The sequence below is a fragment of the Macrobrachium rosenbergii genome, chromosome 55, assembly GCF_040412425.1.
Source record: "Macrobrachium rosenbergii isolate ZJJX-2024 chromosome 55, ASM4041242v1, whole genome shotgun sequence".
Classification (NCBI taxonomy): Eukaryota; Metazoa; Arthropoda; class Malacostraca; order Decapoda; family Palaemonidae; genus Macrobrachium; species Macrobrachium rosenbergii.
The window spans coordinates 73,275,163-73,299,945 of NC_089795.1; the positions used below are offsets into that span (position 1 = coordinate 73,275,163).

General features: G+C 37.7%; 1 protein-coding gene across 1 annotated transcript in view; it reads left to right on the forward strand.

Moving 5' to 3' along the window:
- Positions 1–24,783, forward strand: part of barc (RRM1_TatSF1_like and RRM2_TatSF1_like domain-containing protein barc) — a 364,827-nt gene that overhangs the window by 323,615 nt on the left and 16,429 nt on the right. Inside the window, exons 4-5 of the mRNA XM_067098896.1 lie at positions 11,377–12,279; positions 16,529–16,709. Coding sequence (XP_066954997.1) covers positions 11,377–12,279; positions 16,529–16,709 — 1,084 coding nt within the window. The remainder of the gene's footprint in view (positions 1–11,376; positions 12,280–16,528; positions 16,710–24,783) is intronic.

Genomic DNA, 24,783 nt, shown 5'->3' on the forward strand with positions numbered 1-24,783 from the left:
TCTTCCGTAACTGAACAGACTGATCTAAAACAGAAGTAATAATGAACTGAGGAACAGAATTGCCAAAATGTCTGTACTTAAAAAGTGGGAGTATGAAAGGTGTTACTTGAGCTGAATCGAGGTTAGAACAATGAAAATGTTCCTGATTTAATGATAATGATGATGGTAATAGAATATGTTCGTGCTGTTCATCATAAATCATACCTCAAGTTACTTTTGACTGTAAGTGGGATGCATATCGTAAACAAGATGATTACCATTCTTCGCAAGATATCTTTGGTGTTGCCAAATACGATAACTAACGTAATTTTACCACTCTGTCGTTTACTATGCAGTAAACTAACGCCTTTTTCGTGTTGATTCTGTCATGCCTTGTCATTTTCAGTGGTGATATAACTGTTTTAATAAAATGAAACCATTTATCGTGTTGCTATTAAGCCATAAAATACAGAATTGAACGAGCCATTGTGACAGACGTCAATAATATTTGCTATGAACTTTGCAAGAACTGCCCCTTCTCGTTTGACCAATACTGTGTTGCCAGCACAGTGCGGTACCTCCCTTATCATTTGATGCAACGAGCCGTTCCACGGAAGGTAAAATACAACATGGCTTCTGTACCTTTATACAGTACTCTATTTCGTCCATAATTTAGCGTTCAAAAAAAATCCACGTAAGGTCGGTGTTAATCTCATGAAAGTGATCAAGAGATACATGTTTTTTATTCATGGTTGAAACGTTCATTGGTTGAAACACTCTTGAATAAAACAGTGTCACCCCCTTCAACGTGTTCTCATAAAAATGTCACTAGGAAAATTATTGTGTCTTCATTTAGTATCTTATATTTTTGTCCCTCGTACTGCCTCTTATTTTCCTGCTTCTTGTCCTTCCAAGAGTTGAAGTTTGAAGTTACAGTGATTCATATACTTGTAGATCGAATCGTCAGACTGGGGTGATACGCATTATATTGCAGTAATACTTTCAGTCAGGATTACATGAAACAAAATAACAATAGGAAGCGAAGCCACAGCATGAATAGCTCAAATAAAATAAAATTATAACATTTCTTTCAGTTAACATCAGCAGTGGTTTGTCTTTCCTGTCTCAAGCAGTAACCACCATAGGGAGTAAGAATTAATTTACTTATAACGTCGATAGAGCCCAGTGGTTTCTGTTCCTGGACCAGGTAAGGTGAATAAAATTCGAAAATTTAAGGCCTGGAGATGCTGTGGTGTTGTTTCATATTTGGTCTGTGGTATGAGATAAAAAAAACACACATTCCTATTAACAATCACAAAGAGAGAGAGAGAGAGAGAGAGAGAGAGAGAGAGAGAGAGAAAGAGAGAGAGAGAGAGAGAGAGATACACACTGATGCTGTGTTATGGACAAGAGAAAGAGAGAGAGGAATTGAAGTTTAGTAAAAGTCAGAAGTTCCAAAAAATAATTGCCAAAAGTTATGTAATAACAAACTTCAGACAGGAGTTAATGAGGCAAAAAAAAAAAAAACCACAACACACACCTTAATTTCCATCCTTCCTGGGAAACGGTCGCCTGCCTACCAACGGAGACTTACTACCACACCTACATATGCTTTGTATGTTTACTGTTGTAACATATCTGTCCATATTTTACCAATGAACAGGGGCACAGAAAGAAGTGCTCGAAATATATGGGTGCAACGTTCAAATAGTGTTTTATGGGCCTTTTTATCTTCATATATATAAAGTATGCATATGTATATTTATATTGTATATTTATATATACATACATACATACATACATACATATATATTCATCAATAAGCCTTTCCCCCTAACATGGGGTGTGATACTCGCCACTGTAGCAGCCTCCATTATATGATCAGGTGTCTTCAGACTATATTCTGCCCTCCATCCGGAGAAAATGCCGCTGCAAGTCTTTTGAAATCTCACCAGATCTGGGGGATCCGATCTTGTGAAGTTTTGCAGAAGGCCACAGTTTGTTTTACTGTGATGGCCTTTATACTGGAATATGATTTCATTGTAGAAGTAGTGTAGCCCTATGGTAGCCGTGAGTTAATGACTGAAACAGGTGTTAGCGCTGGATAATAGGTGAAGCTGCATGCAATAATTTTGTCTTTTCTTCAAATGTTTTACTCCTTAGGATAAAAAGATATAAGAAAATCTTAGGATAAAAAGATATATGAAAATTAGAAAATATTTGTCTTAAAATATTAGACGCCCAAATGAATCAACGTTCATTAAGAATATATACCAAGTATCCTTCCTCTTTCGACAGATAGACCAGCTCCGTTCCACCCTACCCAGGTTTATAACCATGAGTTTTTTTTTTTTTTTTTTTGTGCAGAAGCCAGTGTTACGTTACTTGCAGTCAGATGCCCTTATCTAGCCGAGGCCCGAAGGAGACAAGAAGAAGAAGAAGAAGAAAGTAAAGAGAGTGAGGCTTAACTCAGAGGTAGCGATTGACCCATTTCTTAAAAACAGTTTGTGCAATCTACAGAAACCCGGCCGTTTGTAAATACAACCAAGTATCCAAAGATCTGATGAGAGAACAAAATAAAGTCGCACTGGGGGTCGGAGACATGTGTAATATGAGTCTCGTCTGACGATTCGGCTAAACTTTTCAGTTGATTGCCATTGGTCAAGCTCAGTCACGTGACGTGGGCCCCCTAATGGAATCAACTGGTAAAACAGGCACAGCAAGTAAAAATAAAAATGGTGGAGGGTTGCTTCTAGTATCTTCTTTACACGAGTCTCTTGTTTGTTGTTTGATATTGTTTGGTATGCATGCTGTGAATATTTATTTGTTTATCGTCGCAGGTTAGTGAGGTTAAATAAGATGCTCTCCACTAATCTGAGAAATGCAAGGCATAAAAGATCCACTATAATTGGTTTATTCTGACAAATACTTACAGTTTTAGTGGATATTTTTAAACAAAAACAGACGCTGATATCACGATATTATTTCTTCTGAGACAAGAGAACTTGATTCCCTATATTTGTGAAGGGAGTGGCTTTTTTTAAAGATTCAGTTGGGAATAATAGCGAATTTAACTAGATGCGTTCCCTATAACGAAACATATAACATGCATAATAGTTATGGAGCTCTGCCTCGAAATACTTCATTGTTTAAGAAAGTGTACATGAAAAATGATAAAACGTTTATCATATTGAGATTTGAAGCCACCATTATTAGCTGTAACAAGTTACTGGTGGAAAGATATATACAATATATATTATATATATATATATAATATATATATATATATATATATATATATATATATGTGTATATGTGTGTGTGTGTGTGTGTGTGTGTGTGTGTGTGTGTGTGTGGCTAAGAAAATAAGAAAATTCCACAATAATATCAAGTATCTTGAACGATACATATTAAAGTAGACCTTCGCTAGCAAGCCAACTATATCGTTTTGATGAAACTAGCAGTGGATAGCAAAAGTCAACTTTTATATTATTAACGGTAATTCATATTAGCGTGAATTCATCTTTTATGTATGCCCGAATACAGAATCGTACTTATATTATAAATGTGTATGTGAATACAAGTCTTGAAGAAATTATAAAACTTTATTTATTCAGGCATTTGGGGCCAGACGCTTCATCTACATCATGCAGTTTCTCAGTTTGCTTGTTAAATGCAAAAGAATTTTATTTAAAAAAGAAGCTTATAAGCACCGGTGAAGCCATTTGGCAGTGTCTTAAAACAGCAGGGAAACTTTCTTAAGTTAGTGCGCGGCTTATGATAAGGCGGCTTTGTGCCGTTTCATCAGATACCCAAGCCTTTTGATAAGTGAACTTGTTGTCGATAATTATTCGTCTCACTTGTTGGGTAGAGTCCAGAGGTCCATACCAGTCCTTTTATACCCCCCCTTAACACATTGCCACTTTAAGCAAGGGCATATGTTGACATAGTGATGGTTTTATGACTTTTACTATAATCCAACCAACCATCCGATGCTTACTCCTACTCTCCGCTTGTCATGATATTGACACTGACCTAAAATCCTCATCCCTGTTTTACACAGAATTCAGTCGTTCTCGTGCCTCTTTCATAAGTATGAAATATCTGTTGTGATTTCCTTTAGGAAACACTCAAACGCGTTTTTATGCAGATTATGTATTTTCTCTGTGAAGCATTATCGGCTGTTATATAATGAAGTCCGCACTAATCGGCAGTGCTGCCAGAACTTGACGATTGATTCTCCAGCAAGCAATTCTTTCTGTTTCGGTAAATCATCATATCTTTTTACATTACCGATTTAGTATTTGATTTTTAAGGCACAGAAACATTTTATTTTTAATATAATTAAAACTTTTACAGTGAACACGATGATAATGGAAACATAGTGACCCTCTACTACAGGAACCAGATGAGGACGCCTGTAGCGAAAACGGGAGTCCAGAAAAACATCTTATATCCTACTTAAAAACATTTCCCTGTGTCCAACAGAACTCTAAAAGACAAACCTGATATAGAAACACGCCCGCCACAGTGTAGAGTACAGAATATAGAGCATAGAGTGAATGACTAGTGCCTCTTTGTCAGGGAAGTTATTGTGCCACCAAAAGGCACTACTGTGATAGGCATGGCCTCTTGACTCTCCTAGGAGGTACTAGTATACAACACTATGAGATTCTGTTGAGAAAGAGACCCTGGTTAACTTAGTATCCTTGAAGCCCGCTATGTTATTTAAAATAAACCGTAGATTTTACTGTACACAGTGAAGCATTGACAAAGAACCCACACCGGGGGCTATCAAGACTTTTGCCATACCATGTCTTGCCTTGTGACCGGTTATCGTCAGTGCAGTCTTCCACCTTTCCACCCTAAGAATCGATGTCGCACGCTAGCCTCAGCATTCTTCTTACACCACATATTCTTCACAAATATTTTCAGCACAACAATTTCAGCCATTTTTCTCTCATTTCGATTTAACATCCTCATCCTCAACAATTCCTTCATTATCATACTTTGGCTCCTGTAGACAGTTCAAGCACGTTCAATATTCTTTTTTTTACCTTTCTGATTTCCATTTGCCCTTTTAACCTTCAACGTGCTAATATTTACCCTCAAGGTTCTTCTCTTGCAAACACTTTCAAACTCTTTTTACTAGTTTATACAGCTTCTTTTCTTTATCCTCCAACAGTACTGTTTCATCTACAGCGTTTACCGTTCCTACTGTTTCATCTACAGTGTTTACCGTTCCAAACCTCATTCACAACTCATTTTCTTATCCCACCACTTTCCACCTGCATCTGCTGATCTTTCTCTAACTTCTCGCATCACTCCATCCGTAGATATATTGAACAGCCATGGAGACATAACATAACCCTGTCTGAGACCCACTTGTAAGCTTGTCCTAGGTGCATGGATGCCACAAACCCCATCTTCTTTATTATCAATTCCCTCACATAATTTTTTTCATTACACACTTGATCTTCCTTTAGGATGCATCTGTCATCGTTGGAGTCGATAATAACAATGCATACATACAGTACATACGCGCACCCGTATATACGTTTATAATCCCTCATCTCGTGATTCGTAAATCTATCATCATTACTAGTGGTAATGAGACACACACACATATGAGATATATACACACACACATATGTGTGTGTGTGTGCGTGTGTTTGGGTGGGTGAGTGTGGATGTCTAAAATAAAATGCTGATAGTTTGCATTTCTTCAGAAAATCACGTACTGTTTTGTTTTCTAAATTCTCCACCTCGGTGTTTTATTTCATACATAAATAAAAAACCACACACAACCCCCCCCCAAAAAAAAAATGGGTTCTGTTCATTTTTTCCAATTTTAGTGTGACTTCAGTTAGGACACACGTGCATTATAAATTTCTTACTTGAACGAGTCACTAATCGCTGTTTGAGAAAACTCATAATTCATTGAGGTTGAGACACGGTAAGATTTTTTGACGGAAATTTGCTGCGTTCCTCAAACTTGAATCGTCCTATTTTAGAAGATAAAGACTGACATGATACAGGTGAATAAACATTATTAATGTTACAAATAATTTTTTTCCATTAGAATCGTAAGAAACTTATGTCTTTAACCACCTTTCATATAACTAATTAGTATTTATCTGGCAGCAATGATATATATCCCCATTATTTTTCAAAAGAATTCCTAAATTCTTTGTTAATTTGATATATTTCTCCCATAATACTGTCTTTTAAAACCTGACGTAATCCATATAAATCAAATGAATAAATGTGGCGTCATTCCAACTTTCAAGTCTTCAAGAACGTTGGATTATGTTTGAAACAAGAAGAAGAAGTGTTTGTTGACATTGCAGTCTGTGCCACAATATTTTCTTGGAAAATACACTTTTAATATTAAATCTTGATACTGGTTTTATTGTATATGAATCAGACGTTGTAACTACAGTAAGGTAAGTTATGAACAAAGACTAAAATAGTTATGCTACGGAATGTCATAGTGAGGCTATTTCAGCCAATATAGTAGCTTAGGTTAGCCTAGCATAGGCTAGTGTTGCACATTAATAATACTCCAATTGGCTAATAATGCTCTGCCAAACTTTTCCACTGTATATTTTGTGTAAATCTCAAATTTTGTATGGTTTATCGTAGTTTCAAAGCTTGTTTCTGACAGTAGCCTGTCGAGTTTTGGGCTCCAGAAATTTTATGGGATAATGTTTATTTCCGGCCCGAAGATCTCTAGTCGATTTTTTGGTAATTCTAAGTATTAGCTCTGTGCCTGTTTTTACCTTGGAAACTGGTTTTTTCAACACTTTTAGGGCTTCTGATACTGGCGGTTCATTTGTTGTCGTCAGCCAAATGGAATGTCCCTTAGCAATGTTTAGTACTGGCCTGGGGAGGCGGTACCCATACGTTAACAAGTTATTGCACTTGCCTTACGGGATATGAAGATTCAGACGCGTATGCCTCATGAAACCCCTTGTTGGATGGACTTCTGGGGTTAATTACATTCGTGCGACAAAAATTGAAGGTAAATCCATAATTAGTAACCAAACAATTGTAGATAAAGTCAAGTTAGAAGGAAATCGCCGCCGCAGAGCTGCTACTTAGATCAATCGATTTTTTTATCATATCTTTCGAATCTTCATTAAAAATTAAAAAATATTCTTTATGCAAAATTCTTGCAAACTAATATTCATCACAGTAAAAAATAAAATACATGTAAATGATTGAGGATTTTTTCCAATTTCCAATTTTGTGAAATGCACTTAGGGGCATTTGATCCCCCAGGAGCTAGTACTAAACACAGCAGAATACATTTGACCCCCAGGGGCTAGTACTAAACATGGCAAAACAGTTTAGATGAATCAATGTTTAGTACTAGCCCTCATGTGGAATTGGAGTTCGGACCGGAAACCAACTTTTACCACCTTATGACCTTGAGATGCCAGAGTGTAGGGAGAGATGTTTATTTGAAAGTATTTCAACAGTACTAGTATGAGAACTCTTGAGTTGGTGGGCTGAGGAACAGTAATTTGTGGAATCATAGGCTGAGCATAGGAAAAAAAACTGCAGTAGCCTAGTGATGTAACTTCACTGAAGCCTATTGCATACATGGAGACAGTGATGTTAATGATGATGCATATACATGCTCATGTGTATACATAGGGTATATATAATGTTTGTGTCTGTTGACTGCTGTATCGATGTGTGGATTTGATCACTCTTCACTCTACTGTCAAGAGTATGATTAGCAGACGATAATGTTTGGTTTGAGGTGTTAGGAATTAGGCCTATTTGATGATAAAAATGTGAAAAAATGCACTGTTTATTGATAGTGAATAAGAAAATGACAGTTCATGATAAACTGATGGTATTTTAGGATCTCTCTCATGCAACCAGCAAATTCCAGTAACAGGCAACGCTTTGGTCCCAAAGTACCAGCTATGAGGGCTTTTACAGTAATTATAATAACATTAGTAATAGTAATGATGATGAAATTTGAGTAAATACCAGTAATATTACTGTTTTATGGAGTCTGGCTAAGTTCAAGTACTGAGAGTCAATGACATCCAGGTAAACATAAGCCTACCAGAGACCTCAATTTTATACATAAAACCCCAGGGTGTATTTTTAAGCAGTCACATACGTTACTGTACCTCCTTACATAGTCAGCAGTTGCTTCTACATGCATTTTCAACCTTACACATACCATTTCCACTCTTACATCATTCCGCTCTGCCTCTCTTCCATCCTCCGTATTTTGTGAATCTTTAAGTTACCCACTCTGTCAACACTTGGCTCTAATTTTTACTTATTATTGTAACCACAGGGTTTTCTCCCAGATCTGCCTTTTGAACCATGTACTTCCTATCATTTGTTTTTTGGATCTCTATCTTGCCATATAACCAACCCAACTCCATCTTTTCCCTGTCTTTAATGCTGAAAGCCCAAAGGTGCCAAAGTACCTGGTCTGTCGGCTTAAATATCATAAATCAATCAACTTAACCCAGCTTGACCTAAAATACCAAGTCTTGTCTCGCCAGGGAGTACCTTCACTCCCCTGAAGCTGGTCCTATGGCACTTAGGCTACTTGAATTGTGTAAGGACCGTCCTTTTCAATATGAAAGTTCTAATTGTTTACAGTGAATCTTTGGCTTCATTACTAACTTTGTATTTTTACAATTTGTTTTTACAGGAAACTTCAATTCATCAGAAAGTGTAAATTTCTCAAAGTACTTTTTATACAATAATGACAGTGCAGTGGTTTAGCTTGCAGTGGAGTGTGTGTCAAGCATTGAATGTAATATTGCCACAGTAATTAGCAAATGTAAAGTATCACACTTCACTGATGAAATACAAATTTTAACAAAGTTTCAAGATTTGATCATGCCACATTAGTTGTAGGCATGATGGCCAGTGTTTTCCTGAACATGGATAGTGCTGTGAAGAAGGGAGAGTGTGAGCTGTCTGAAAATAAGTGTGAGCTGACAAATGAGAAATATCAAAGTTCTTATTAGATAAAAAGTCATAAATTTATTATGCATGACTTGGAATCATAAATTCCACAAAGAAAACAATAAAGGAAAGAAACTTTTCATTCTTTATAACAACAGTAATGGACTAAGGAAATATGAAGTATTACTATGTTTGTCCTTAAATATGTACATTTTTATTCATTAACTGTTCATAACACCTAAGGGAAAAATGCTAAAAATATACCTTCATTCAGTCACTGCATTGGTGAGATTGAATTCTTTGTTTGCAAAAAATTAAGTTATTCCCAATACCTTATTAATGTGCACTGTGTGTAATCAGACATTATTATTTTTTTTTTTATTTTTGCCGAGTGTGCAGATAGTGACAGTTGTTGTAAGTAGCAAACTGTCTATATTGGAATTGATTACCCTGCTTGAATTTCCCTTTTTTACACTGGAACTCTATTTGGAAAGCAGCAGACATTTTAAGTGGTGATAAGTGAAATTGTTCCTATGGGTATCTTGCAAATTAGTGCTGTATAGCGAACCTCAGTTTTGCTGTAAATTTTAACATATAACCTGTCCTAGCTCAGGACACCTGCAAGAAAGATTTTCAGCGGCAAATTTGAGGATGATCTTATCTCAAGAAAATACTTTATATTGCTTACATCAGATTCAGCTGCCTGTCTTCTATGATTTGTGTCTTTATAAAGGAAAATTTATTTCCTCACCGTCCTCTTGCAAGTTGGTTTTTTTCTTCCTTGGGATGAAAAAATACTAGTGTCAGTTTTTTACTTTTGTAGCTTTTCTTATCATCATTAAGGTGGCATTTTCAGATCTTCAGGCTTTGACTTGTATGGTATCATCAACCATTTCAAATTTTAAAATAAAGTCAGTAGCCCTAGTACCATGTACTTGTACAAGAGCCACATACAAGGCTTTTGCCCCTGCCTTTATGAGAAACATTATTCTGAAGGTAATCTTAGTCAACTTCACATTGCATGGGCTCTTGTGAAATTGTATGCAAAATGTTTGAATGTAGTTGGGATTAAAGTTTGCAAGTGTGGTAATCTTTATTGTACCTGATTCAAGGCAAAAAAAATAATAAAAAAGGAGAGTTTGGCAGCATTTTTCATATCTCAAGCACTTTTCAGATTTGTAAATAATTTTATGCTATCTTCTGAGTTGTACAGCACTTGAATTGATTGTGGCTTTGGTGACAGAAATTCTGTCATCATAATATTGTCAGGTATCCATTAGCAAGAGATATCTGAAGATTCCATATAGTTGCAGAAAGTCATATCTGAGTCGTAAGACTTTGTCACTAAGTTAAATACGGTATTCATGGGTTAGACAATGATACACTATTTTCAACTTTATTTTTTAAATTAATTGTATTATTTCCTATTTTTTAAATTAATTGTATTATTTCCTGAGATATAAAAGATCGGAACTTGGAGTTTTAAAGTTACGTGTCTAATACATCCAGTAATTCATCCACTAAAGCAACTAGGTGTATTCATTACAGACCTATACCTGTAATGTATCTACAGACCTGTAATGAGTGGTTGAATTAACTGGAAACATGAAGGTCGAGTTTGGTATGGGAGAATGTTTTGTTGAGTACCCAGTACTGTATGTTAGTTTACTTTAATTGCTCATATATGGTGGTATTCTCAAATATCTAATTTATAAGCCAACTTCAGATGGAAGAATTCATCACTTAGTGCAACATTGTCACTTGGTACACACATTGCTTGCTGAGCTCAGAGTTTATAGTTAGGGTGTCTGTACTTGAAAGTAACAACCATGCCTACTCTTGAGTACCAGTAGTGTACATATTTTAGTTTGCATATTACCTGTATAAGGTTTCTAGAAAGATGTACTAATCAGTTATGGTTGACTTTTTTTAACAAATCATTGTTATCCCATGAGTAAAGCTCATGGTCAATCATTCCCCACCAATGTACATTATTTTTTCTAGTTTATAAAACAATCTGGTGTCTCCAAAACTGTCTCAGTGTTATATTAGTCAAACACCTGCATTCTAGGCATTTAGCTGATGCCTTGCCATGTAGTATGGTAAGGAGTTAAGCTAAGTAAAAAGATTGTTGTTTCCTGTTAAAAGAAGCCCACCAGGATTTTGCTGATAGTTTAGTAAGGACTAATCACTGACGTCGTTTAGCCTCTTTGAGCATTAAAATTTTATTAAAGTAGAATGTTTTTATGTAATGGAAATAAATTTTGTTACTGTTATTGTATTTGCTTCTAGAAATTTTATGTGAAGATTCGATAGGAATTAAGACTCACTGTAGATAGGTAGTTTTTTAGCAATACAGGAGTGTATTGTATTGTTTATGATTCATGTTGATATAAGCCTACATAGCTGTCTGATTTGATTTTTATCCCCGTCTTTTTATTTCAGGGGTGCTCCACTTCAATGGCAAATATTGAAGGTGCGGAAAATAGTAAAGGTGCGGAAAATAGTAAACCTGATGCCAAAGCTCCTAAGGATAGCCCTAACAATAAGAACTCTGAAATAAATTCTGACCCTGTGGACATGATTGAGAAAACAGCTAACTCGGAATCAAATAAAGACTCTCAAAAAAGAGAAAACACGCAAAATTTAGACCTTGCCTCATCCAAAGACTCTGACATAGATCAGGATGAGAAAGTGAAAGATTCAGAGAGCAAGGAGCAAGATACGAGTAAGAAGCAACCCACAGACCAAAGGGACTACGAGGTTAAAGATGGGAAGTACTATTACACAGACTCTGAAACTGGCCATAAGTACATGTATGATGAAAGTTCTGGACAGTGGGTGTCAAGTAGTGATCATCAGGATGTGAGTACAGATGAAGAAGGAAGAACTTATTATCATGCACAAGGCATGTACCTCTGCCAAGATCCTCAAGGAAATGTGTTTTACATGGACAAAAATAATGAGTGGATGCCTTGGGGAACAGAAACAGAGTCATCTACCACTGAGGTTAAAAAAGGAGAGGAAAATAACAAATGGTATTTCCACCAAGGAGATGATACATTTTATAGGGATAAAGTGTCTGATGTTGTTTATAAATTAAATAAAGATAACAATGAGTGGGAAGTGTTTGAAGGAGAACTAAAGAAAAAGAGACCTCGTATTAATTCAGATGAGGAGTTTGACACTGATGAAGACTCTGATGAGGATGTTTGTACTGGTTCAGCTCCTCCAGGTGCAAAAAATGACCCAAACATTGACTATGATGGTTACGTGTACACCAAGCGAGATCCAGCTGATAATATGGTGTATGAATGGGACACAACAAGAAGAGCATGGTTTCCAAAGGTGAGATTTTGTATTTTGTGTATTTTCATTTTCAGTTACCCTTTTCTTGTGCAGAGTTTAGTAGACTAACAGTTTGGGCTTTTGAGGATGCTGTTCTTCATTGTAATTTAACTGTGCAAAGTTTCATGAACCATTGTAAAAGCAGTATGAAAATATATAAGGGGAGTTGTTGATTGAAAATTTATAAAGTTTTCAAGTTTCCTTGAATTGTTATGAGATACATGAACATTAAGGATTGCATATGCTTCTACAGCATGATAAATATAAATACTGTATTTTAGATTTTGCATTTGTATGTAGTTTATTTGTAGAATTGTAACACTTGTGCGTGGTATGCTGTAAGTCTTATATTTCATCATTTGGGGCTTCCTTACTCTAAGTACCATCAAGTGGAATTACAAATCCTTTATTTACCTTATACAGTACTTTACACTAACTGTGAGGTAGCTCTGTTGGTGACTTGGTTACCATATTTTTGTTCTAGGTAAATATAATGAATAGTATTCAAGACAACTTTGAGTTAGTTACCACTATTTTTGAGAGTGTAGGTCAGATTTTTTAAAGTTTCTCAAGTTTTTTCACGGTACAATTCTTTTGCATTCCTGTATACTTACTTATGATTACTGTATACTAAGATGGTTCTTAAAAATAGAAGTTTGCTCTTACAGTAGATGGTGCTGAATGTTTTGTGCACCAAGGAATTAGTCCTATTTTTGGCTACTGAGCTTTTCATACAGAAATGCACACTACTATTTGTAGTTGCCTTAGTAGCTCAGAATAACCTTTCTAATTGCCATTGTGTGATGCCTCTATGTGTAGGGATTTTTTTCTTATGTTTTGCAGGCATGCCAATGCACTGTAAGTTATTCTCATTATCTTAAGTGCTTCAATATTTTTTTGTGAATTTGTGTTATTAACATTGCAGGGCCAATGCCAGCTGAAAGAAAAAGTTGTACTTCTGGTGTGGGTTTTGCAACTAATTTGCCTTTTGGTTATACTGTGCTTCAGGGATATTTCAGCAACCAAAATAATTATGGGTGAAGACAAAGGCCTTGACTTTTGAGTTAATTTACAATGCTCCTAGGAGAAATTTTTAATCAGCGTAGTTCTTGTGGTCTCCAGTCATTATTCTGAGGATATGATAGAGGTGTTTTTAATGACCATGAACAGTCTTTCTTCCATTTAGCAAAAATATGAAAGTTATTGGATTGATTTCTTTTTGAATGCTGGTTCAGTGGTTCATCTGGTTACAGATGATGTTTTATCTAGTTTTAAATTTTAATGGTTGATTATTTTCTAAGTATAAAGAGGGCCAGTCCTGAAGACAGATTAATGGGTTTAGAGATAGAGGTCAATAAAGCTTGCAAATAAATGTGATAGAGAATGCAATCTGTGGATTAGATGTCAGTTATTTTCAGGGCTCTGTCCTTCTGATAAGTGGCTAAATCCATTAAGTAATGGAGACCCTGTATCCTGCAATCAACACACATAGCTTGTACAGTAATTCCATATCATATTTAACCCCCATAGGGAGGTAGTACTGTCAGTACACATCATATGGTGCACTGAAAGCATTATATCCATTTGCCTCCCCTTCCTTCACCTACCTTTTAGCCTTTTGCTCACCTACATTCCCACCTCCTTTCTTCAGTTTTGCTGTTCAACCTCTCTAACTGTTACTTTGAACAGCTATGGAGTTTTTTCCCAGTTCCACCTTCAGATCCTTGTATTTCATTTCCTGTATTTTCTGAATAGCTTGAGAACTTGAATTGCATAAATCAGTGAGTATTATTTCTAACCTAATTTAGCCTGTAACTTGTACTTATCAATTTCAATTATTTTTGTGTAGAATGCATAACTTCTACAAAGGGTGCCTAGCAATAAACATGATAGCCTAGTAATGTAGCTGGAGAGTCATGCCTGCATATGCTTGCAATTTATGCAGCATATACATACAGTATTCAGAAGTGCAAGAAGATACTAAATAAATTTAAATGCATTTTTCCTTTTCAACATCTCAGCACAACTTTTAATGTAAAACTCATGACAGGTATTGAGGTAGAGAGCATTGTAGTTGCGTAGTGTACTATAGCTGGTGGATATACACATGCACACGTACATAAAAATATACCATATTAAATCCATAGTAAATACTGTATAATATGGACATAAAACTACCCTAGTAAGTAGTACACATTAATTCTGTTAATCTTACCATGCAGACAGTCATGTAGGCATAGATAAACAAACATCATGCATTAATTTTCATCAATAGTAGTTTTAATTATTTCTTTTAAAGTATCATAGAAATAAGAGTAATGCTCCTTTACTAGGCAGAGGAGAGGGAGTGAAGGTTACTTTCCAGTTCTTTTTGCTGTAGAAAGAAACATTTAAGTCACATAGACCTAAACAGTATGTAGAACGCAGTTCTTTTCAGTAGAAGCATTGAATCTCAGTGGGCCTTACAACATTGAAGACCTGTGACATTGTGATTTGTACTGAGGACTTCTATGTAGCTTCTTCACCAATTAGAGTTTATACAATGTTATAGTACCCCTAAGCAGGATACCTAATGGGAGCAATAAATACCAAGATCTGCTCTTTGTATAGCTGCTTTTGTTATTATTTATTTCCTTTTGAGACTGCTGCACAAGGTTTAATCATCAGATTGCAGGCATTGCCATTTGTCAGATTGAAAGATTATGAAAAGAACAGTAGAGGCTCTTGTCTCTTGTAATTCTTGCAGTGGTGTTTCCACCTCTCCTTGTTCTTTGGCATGACTGATCTTTGGAGAATTTAGCTGTAATCTAAAGAATCTAACACTTCATACTGTACCATATTTCCAAGTAGGCATCAGGGCTATCTGATCTTGCTTAATAGTGTTAGGCCTTTGGAGGAGACTGCTTACTAGCTGCATCACTACTTTATCTATCCAGTGCAAATGGTATAGCACTATCTTGTTTTTATGAGTACTGTACTGTTATGCAAATTAATGCTTATATTTTTTGCTAGGTAGGACAATAACATCCACGATACAAGGCACCCTGGAGTGACATTAACTGAAAATCTTTGAATATGTTGGTTCATATTACCAGCCTTATCAGTCTCAGTTGTGTGTCAAATCCCACCAAAGTAATGGCTCTGAATTTTTTAAATAAAAGATTGGTACACTGCTTAGATACAAAAATTTTATTCTGAGTAATTTTCCAAGTCCTTAAATTGAAACCTTATATTTTCCTGAGAAACCCCTTTGTCTTCTCTGATAGGTTTCTTCCCACATCTGCTTGCTGCTTCGGCTAACTAGGACATGACACAGTGATGTATTGAGTAAAGGGTTTCATCCGGTGAAAAAGACTCACCAAAGAAGGAAACTAAAGAAATTTTTTCATCCCTTAAACATTTCCACTTCTTCCTCAGATTCTGTTGTTAACCTCAGGAAATATGTCATATAGCAGCTCATAGGGGCCTCCTTTTCTGCACTGATGTAGCTTTCCTCTACTAATATTATAAAAAGTAAAGGACTGTGGTGATCCTTCATACATCATCATAAATTTTTCGGATACACTTGCCACTGTCTTCACTTTAGAACTTGTTTTGATATATTAACCTCCTCAAATCAAAAGTCTTTCCTGTACCCACTGCTTTTGTAGTGCTTCTAGAATTGTCTGTCTTGGTATTATATGAAATATCTTCGTACAATCCTCCAAAATTTTATATAACTTCTTCCATTGTTCATGGAAATTTTCTTTTATTGCTTAATTATAAAGACATTTTGTTTATAATTTTTTCAACATAAAGGCAAAATAATATTCATCAGTTATGATAAATATTCTCAGGTTTTCTTATAGTTTCTCCAATATTTTTATATCCTGCTCAGCAGTCTTATTTCTCTGTAATTTTAACACTTTAGACCATCCTTTTTTCCCTGTTTTACAGATGATAGTTTTCTTTATTCTTCTGTCTTATCTTTTTCTCTGTTTTCATACATTCACTTAAAGTACAGTACTTTGCTTGGTATTTTACCATTATTCACACAGCACTGCAATGCTGGCATGAATGTGTTTGTATGCTGTGAAACATTAAACTTGATTTTACTTCTGCATTGAATATTAAGCATTGCAAAAAAAGCATTGTCTTTTAATAAGAGGAATTTTGTATCTTTCTACATAAAGAGTAAGGTGAACTTTAAATATTATATTTTTATTAGTTTTATAAGTAGTATTATCAATAAAGTTTTTTGACATTTTAGCTTGATGAAGATTTTATGGCAACATATCAACTGTCATATGGTTTTAATCCTGATGGCACCAAAAATGAGAATCCTTTGAAATTTGATGATGGAGAACAAGAAGCAGAAGCAGCAGAGGCTGAGAAACTTGCAAAGGAGGAGAAGAAAAAAGCAAAGACAAATCAGACAAAAAATAAACCAAGTAAGGCTATTTATAATCAACTGTAGATAGTAGGAATAGCACCTTCAGTAACACAGTAGTTGATAAAGCTTTGAAATATCTGCTCATATTCATAAATGAAACATAGATTACCTATGCAATATATTGATGCCTCTACATCAGAGTGTATTTTGTGCATTGTGCAATTCCATACCTTACTTATGCATGATGCTTAAGTTAGCCAGGTTACTTTGAAAGACGTAGTCTAGCTTTGTTTGGGAGCAGTGGCTTGAAATTTATCGTATTTTATGTGTGAAGCTCAGAAACTTGTGAGGTAGTTTCATATTTGAAGAGAAGGAATGACTAAAGTCTCAGAATTCATATAATTTTCACACACCACAGAAGAAGAGAAAATCCAGTTTCAGCTGGCAGTCAATGCATTTAGGCTTTAGAGGTCCTCTCGGGGACAGACTTAGTCATTATTCATGCGTTTGCCATGTTGGCAATACCTGGTCAACTGTGATCTAGTATTAAGGGGAGTGCTGATCTTCAAATTTTGAGTAATGATCAAAATTGAGTTATTGAGGGTTGTGGACTGTTTTATGTCTAAATAAGCATATCCTGAAGCATTATTGCTAAAAAAATTATTTTTAGATTGACAATTTTTACTGACAATTTTGTTCATCGCTTGTTTGGGACTGTGAGCGACAAATTGTTGCAAAACTTGCAAAAAATTTTCAAGTCTTGTTTGGTTTGAAATCATTGATATACTTTTGTCACCCAGTAAAAATAGTGGTAGCATCGAAGAAAATGTGTAATCAGAGTAACTCGCTCAAAATGTCCCAGTTGTCTTGAAACCCTTGAAAGTGGCACCATAGATGTACTGAGCCCAGCAGTTTATATATTGTTTTGTATTTCTTGACTTATTGTTACAACTTTGTATTTATTGACTTTTTATATTTCTTGACTTATATTTAGTAAAATAACCACGACATGTAAATCAGCATGCCATAAGCAAATATACAGACTCATACAAATGAACAGCAATCTTCCTCATCACCATTCACTTGTACAAAATTTGTCATTACAAATGAAATCATTTATAAGTCAATTTATTTTGTTTGACAAAACAGAATGAATATTATGTTTTATTTCCTCAGGATATCTATACAGGGTGTCTATTCACGAATAAAAGAAATATCTAAGTGTATGGCAACATTTCCTTAGGGCGTGCCACGTAGTGCTAAGTGCCACGTGAGTCATGCCATGCCTCCCAGCTTTTTACTGTGTTTCTGAGTACCATTTTTTCTGCCATAACAGGAGCAAAGAAGAAAAGTATTATAAAAGAAATATTCAGTAACTATATGCCCTGTGAGAATTGAAAAGACAAAAGAAATCAGAACAAAAGGCAAGAGTCTCCATTGGAGAAATGTCACAAATGTCAATTACCAAAGAGGAAACCAAGCACAGATCACATTTCTTCCCATCCGATTACTTTGTAAATTTCAGGGGATGTTTCTTTTATGATGAACTACTTTTACTGCAAAAATCAGCTTTCTAACTATCATAGTTTCATAGTTATTACAAATAAGTAAACTTTATCTTTTGCTGTTTTCTCAAATCTTACTTTTTTTAAAAAGTAAAGGACAGCTACTCAAAGAAGACTGAACCAAATTTGATAAAACTGTCATACGTAAAATATAACTATATATCTTGCATTGAGAGGGCATGAACCTGAAGGTACGCCTGCTCCCGAGTCTGAAATCCAAGAAGGGATAGGACCTTTCTGCAACCAAGATGTGAAAGGCGTGGAAAGGTCCATATAGGTGGTTACGGCTCCACGGGCAGTAGGATCCGAACCCACAAACTGTAAGCAAACCAAGACTTGCCGCATTGAATAAGGAAAATAAGGGACACGCCGGAAAAATTTTCCAGTGGAAGGAACTTCATGGCAGACTGAAAAAAAGCCTGACAGGCCATTCACAAAGACCCCAGAACTCGGCCGGAGGCTGATTGAACCCTGATTGGGAGGACAACAGTCAGCTCCACCGGGCCCCTGATAACTATCCTCTGGGCCCAGGGACTGAAATTCAGTATTTAAAATGGTACAGCCTCCCACCCATATGAGAAATACTACAGGGAGGAGGCTTGATTGCCTCCCGTGAAGGCGTATGCCTTCCCAATTTCTGGGAGAGAGTAGGATGCTTCCTGTCTATGATAACCCTGAGGGTCAGAGCCTCTGGCCAAATGTCTGGTGAAAATTCTTTCCTTAGGTTTTCGTATGAAGCAAAGCTCCCAGCGAGGCACATGGGGGCAGAGACACGGGGGTGTTACAAGGGCTGATGTGTTGGCTGAACCCACACACATTGAGGTGGAGGCTGGGAGTGAGAGCTGGGCTGTCTAGGGGCAGAGACCTGAAGAGCCTGCACCACCGCCTGAGCAGGGGGCTGTGAATTTATGAACTTCTTGCGGACTTGGGACAGGGCCCGGCAAGATCAGACCATTCTGTTAAGAGGGGTAGACACCCGCGAGAACGGATGCTCTGAGTAACATTAGTAGCCCAAGGCGGGCCCGTGGCTAACGCCCACCTGGGAAAAGATTAATTCTCCAGGTGAAACTGTTCATAAGATTTTCAGCTCAGGCGGAGCGGGCAAGCCTGACTTGCCCTGTTTCAGCTTCGAAATTGACCGAAGCGAGGGGCTATGCGCTGAATAAATTAGAAGCGTAGTCCGGGTTGGGGAAGATTCACTGTGAACGATATCTGTGATATCTGTCTCCCGAAAATGCCTCAGCGATATATTTTCAAAACAAGCCTGTTGATGGAAGGGCTACATTCGAAGCAAGGGGTAGGAAGCGGCTCTCAAAGAGAGCACAGTAAGACCCCACAGCTGGCATGGACTTGGAATTCTCCATGCTGCACACTCCGTCGTTAGAGTTCTCAGTGGGGCGATGTGTCCAGCCCTAGCTGAGGGCTCACTTATGGATCCTGCCAGATAGATGCCGTACTCTTTCTGACAGTCTGGCAAAACCCGGATAAGGGGATACCAGACCGAAGGGAAGAAATGCCTTCCACCAACCTCCGTGTTGCACCCCCGACAGGAGGGTGCCTTCATGCTGGGAAGTATAAAGGGAAGGCGCCAAGATTCCCAGACTGGAGGAAAAAGAGGTGGAGGTGTCCGAACGAGGAATTCCGGGCAGACAGGATTTAACAGGTGATCCATTGACAATGAGTCTTGAGATTAATCTCTTGGGATTTAAGCTCCTGGGAAGGAAAGGCACGGACCATAGGAGGTAGATAGTTAGTTTAATAGGTTGACAATGACCCTCAAATCGAGCTCCTTATAAGGAGACCCGTAAAAGAGTTTTCAACAAGGAAGGAGGGGGTAACCGCCTTGCTTTGCTTTGGGCAATGTCCCTTTCAGAAGACGAGGCCAAACTCGTAGATGGCACGGATTAGAGATCCGAGAGGCGTCCTCGAGGGCCCTTGGACGGGTCTTCTTAATTTTAAAAAGTTTTTTTTTTTTTTTTTTTTTTTTTCCGATTTCACCCAGTAACGGGTAGACCAGGAACGCCGAAAGGATGAGAAGCTAACGTGTCCCCCCTAAAGGAAAAGTTTGCCTCACCTAATTCTGAGCTAGCGGAAAGGTTTGCCTCAATTATTCCCGCACCTACTTATCGCTCCTCGAACGATGTTCACAGGTTCGAACGAGACAGAAAGGCATGGCGTCTTCTGTGAAAACTCTCCGTAAAACAGTTAACTTGAAGCGAAGAATTCACGAGACTTTGCGACCGGCCTCAGGAGGGGAAAAATTAGGACCCAGACAATCGAGAAACAACTATTAATAAGTCATATAAGGCGGAGTTTGGCGAAGGAAAAACCGAGGTGTATATGAAACCTACCAATTTATCCGAAATCTCGCCCGAAACGAGTTTGGCGGAAATCGATAGGCGTATATGAAACCTACCGATCCACCGAGAATCTCGCCGGAGAGAGCCCAAACACTTAAAGATTAACTATTAATAAGCCACAATAAGAGGGAGAACCGAGCAGGTTTATATGAAACCTACCGATTTAACGAGAATCTCGCCGAGACGGAGTTTGGCGGAGAGGAAATCGATAGGCGTATATGTGAAACCTACCAATTTATCACAAAAGAGCGACTATTAATAAGCCATGAGGCGGAGCTTGGCGGAGGTAAAACCGACAGGTGTATATGAAAACCTAATGGATTCATCAGGTAGCCTGCTCGGAGAGCATAGCGCATAACGCATAATCTGCTGGGCCAAACGACTAATAATAAGCCAAATGAGGCGTTTGGCGGAGATAAACCGACTGGTGTAAATAAAACCCTACGGATTCATCAAGTAGCCTGCTCGGAGAGAGCATAGCGTATTTTTACAACCTTCGAGCCAAGAATAAGTCACAAGGCGAGTTTGGCGGAGACGAAACCGACAGGTATATATAAAACCTACTGGGTTCATCAGAAGTCTGCTCGGGGAGAGCATGGCGTGCCTTCATAACCTTCCGTGCCAAACTATAAATCCAAAACAGACTGCTTTTGAATGGGGAACTATAGACTCCGTGATCGCTGGTTTGTTGCAGGATAGCGGAGCATTCTGCACTTGACAAAACCAGCCAAAAACGTATGAAAAGGGCATGCTTGAGCGGATGCCGGAGCAGAAATGCCGTAGCAGCGACTAGCCTAGTCAGACCAGAAACCCCGGAGAAACCGGGGAAAACGGGGCTAACAGGACAAAACTCATAGACATAAAAACAGAGTCAACGGAACATTCGAAGCGTCATGTTTGAACAGAATGTGGGATGGTTATGAACTGTTCCGGAAGTGGGGTGGAATGCTAACATGGAATGCGGCTAGTGTTGCCTTGTATACAGTCCGGCAAGTAGTGCATGGGCTTGTATCCAGCACCTCTCGTTGGGACTTTTGACCATTGGGGATCTCTATAGGATAAGGTTCCGTGTTTTTGTAGTTCACCCTTTCCACACGACTCCATCTAGTGGAGCTTTCGCTCTGGGGGTAGTATGCTCAGCATTTCATTTTAGCTTTCTCTGGTATCTAACAACGGATTACCAGAAATAGTGCTGAATGGACTTTTTCACCGGTGACACGGGTCTCTCAGAAATAGATTTTTTCCTTTGTCAAAATCCTTTATATATATATATATATATATATATATATATATATGTTATACACAGGCAGTCCCCAGTTATCAGCAGGGATTTCATCCCCGACAGCGTGACGATAACCAAAAATCGCTGATAACTGAAAATCGGCAATAATAGTGCTGAACCTTGGTTATCAGTGTTGATATCCAGGTATCGGCTCCAATAACCGGGGATCAGCACCACCAATAAGTGGGGGTCAGCGCCGATAACTGGAGATTGGTGTCAAAAATCCGGTTATCATCATCACTAGACAAGCGCCATAAAACTGGATCGCCGATAACCGAGGCCGCCAATAACCAGGGACTGCCTGTATATGAAAAGTTACATAATTTTTTTTACTGCAAAATTTATAAACTTAGAGGTTGAATTTCTTTATTTCCTGCGAGGGTATTTTCAGTATTGCTTGTGGTAAAAATTTGAAGCAAATCCCTTCAGTCATAAGGTGGCTAAGGTCACCTACTTTATAATGGGGCCTTATGGGAACACTGCACCCCATAATAACTGTTCTTACACTCCCCTTCATGCATCCTGTCAATCCTCTAGTTTAAAGGATGAGAAATTTTACATATCATACCCATTTCCCTATTCAGGACTTCTGAATTCCTCTTAGGAATCATGGATAGCATTTCTGTGATGATGTTCAGTAGCAAGTGAGTCCTCAAAGGAGTTACATTCTCTAGGGGTCACCCTTGATACTGTTCAGATAAGCCAAGGCAGTAGTGTTACCACTTCCTGGCAGTATAGAAAGTACAGCAAGCTCAATTCCCCATTAGGGAAGCCTGCATGAACTGATGAGCCAAGGCAGCTTTATTATCACTGCTTGGCAGTGTAGAAAGTACAGCAAGCAGAATTTTCCCATCAGGGAAGTCTGCATAAACTGATTGAGCCAAGGCAGTCATATCATCGATGCCTGGCAGTATAGAAAATACAGCAAGCAGAACATTCCTCTGAGGGAAGCCCACATGAACTGATTAAGCCAAGTGGTTGTACCATCACTGCCTGGCAGTATAGAAATTACAGCAAGCAGAATTTTCCTATTAGGGAAGTCTGCATGAATTGATTGAGCCAAGGCAGTCATATCACCACTGCCTGGCAGTATAGAAATCCAGGGTATCTCACTACAGTACCCCTTATTATTTGCAGACACTTCAGATGGGGTTGAGTTGACCCTATCAGGGTCTCTTCATTGCATGATTGCAGCATGGGAAAGGCAAGATTCACATGAACTATCTCTCTCGTGTAGAGCAGAAGACTATTCTATTCCCTAGATCTTCTAGATTCAGAAGGGAAATTTCAGTGGCCCTATGCACTTCATATCTGGTATCAGTGACCTCTCTCACAGGGAGAGACTTTTCATCTCCATCAGAGGAGTTGAAGTGGGAGATCCTAGAATCCACTGCTTTTGGAATATTGGCCTAAATGTGGATTCTGCTCAGAGAGGGATGGAAACACACTGCCATAGTCCTGCTGGAACATGTACAAGTCTCCTTCTTCCATACCCTTGTGTGTCTAAGAGAGCCTTGTACAGTATTCGAGCTCCTGATGCCAAAGCAGTCAAGTAGACTGCCTTTTGCAGCACATGAATTGAATGGATGACAGGAGTCTAAAAACTTTATTCAGGTACAAGGTAATGGGAAACCTTGCAGGAGCTGACCTTTACAGTGTAAAAGGCTGGAGAATGGAATTAACAATTTCTATATTAGAATAAATTCCAAACCATAAGGCAAGGGTTCTGCCAATGCTGCCTTGTATGCCATTATTGTTGAAATAGCAAGGCATTGACCTCAGAAGGTAATAAAATGTAAAACTGTTTTAACAGATTTTAACTGGGCTCTCCTTCTTTGAGGACTCACAGCGGCTACCAAAAATAGGTTTTTCCTACGCCAAAACTTTTTTTTTTTTTTCCTCACTGTCCAGGCATGTCTGTAAATCACTTATATTATGGTTTTTGTATGTTAAACAGTTTCATCTTTATCTTTATGTCACTTTCTTTGACATGAAGTGCTTGATGTACTACAGTATGTATCATTCTGCTTTTCTTCTTTCTGAGGATATCGTGTTGAAGCAGTTATCAGCCAAAAATCTTTGCCTCCACATGACAGCCCCTAATACCTGTCTACCTTTACAACTCTATTCCCACAAATGAGAGTGAAACTCTGCAAAGGGTGGTAGTTGCAGAAGCATGCCATAGTGAGATTACTGAATATTACTGCTTTTGGGTAGTTGTCATTCAGATGTGAGGATCCCAAATAGATTTTTAAAAATTATAGGTATTGCTAACCAACTTTGTCAGTCTTTCTCAAGTAAGAAGGCTGACTAAGTATGACTACAGTAATAGGTTTGTGTATGTACTAGCATACATTTTATAGTAGTCCTTTTGTTTGGTTTCATCTGTACTTCTTGGCTATTTGAGGCAGTGATGGAGTATTGCAATTTAATGAGTTAGAGGACTGCTTTTGGCATTTGCCTGAGAGAATGACTCAAATAACACATGCTGTGCTAAACATTGTAGTACTGTATTGTCAAAATAAAAGGGTTGCAGTTGTGAAACAGAAATTGATAAGTGTCTGTTCTCTTGGTAACTGCAGAATTTAATTTTAATTTTGTAGAGGGCTGGAAGGCATTTTGTTTTTGCTGAAAGCAGTGTTTTTACAATGAAATATTTTTCTGTAAAGCCATTAATGTAATCATAACCTTATTCTGGGTAAATGTCTCCCAGGCACCCCAATTTGGTAGGTCTTGAAAGGGGAAAGATCCTGCTGAAGAGCCCAAAGTGCACTAACTAGCCCAGAAGGCATTGCATCATTTGTCCATGCTAACCTCCATCTCAGAGTAGAAAAATGGTCTCTTTTGTAAAAACATCATTTGTTCATATGAACCCAGTAGTCACAAATAGCTGAATCACAACTTAAGAGTGAGGATGATGAAAAA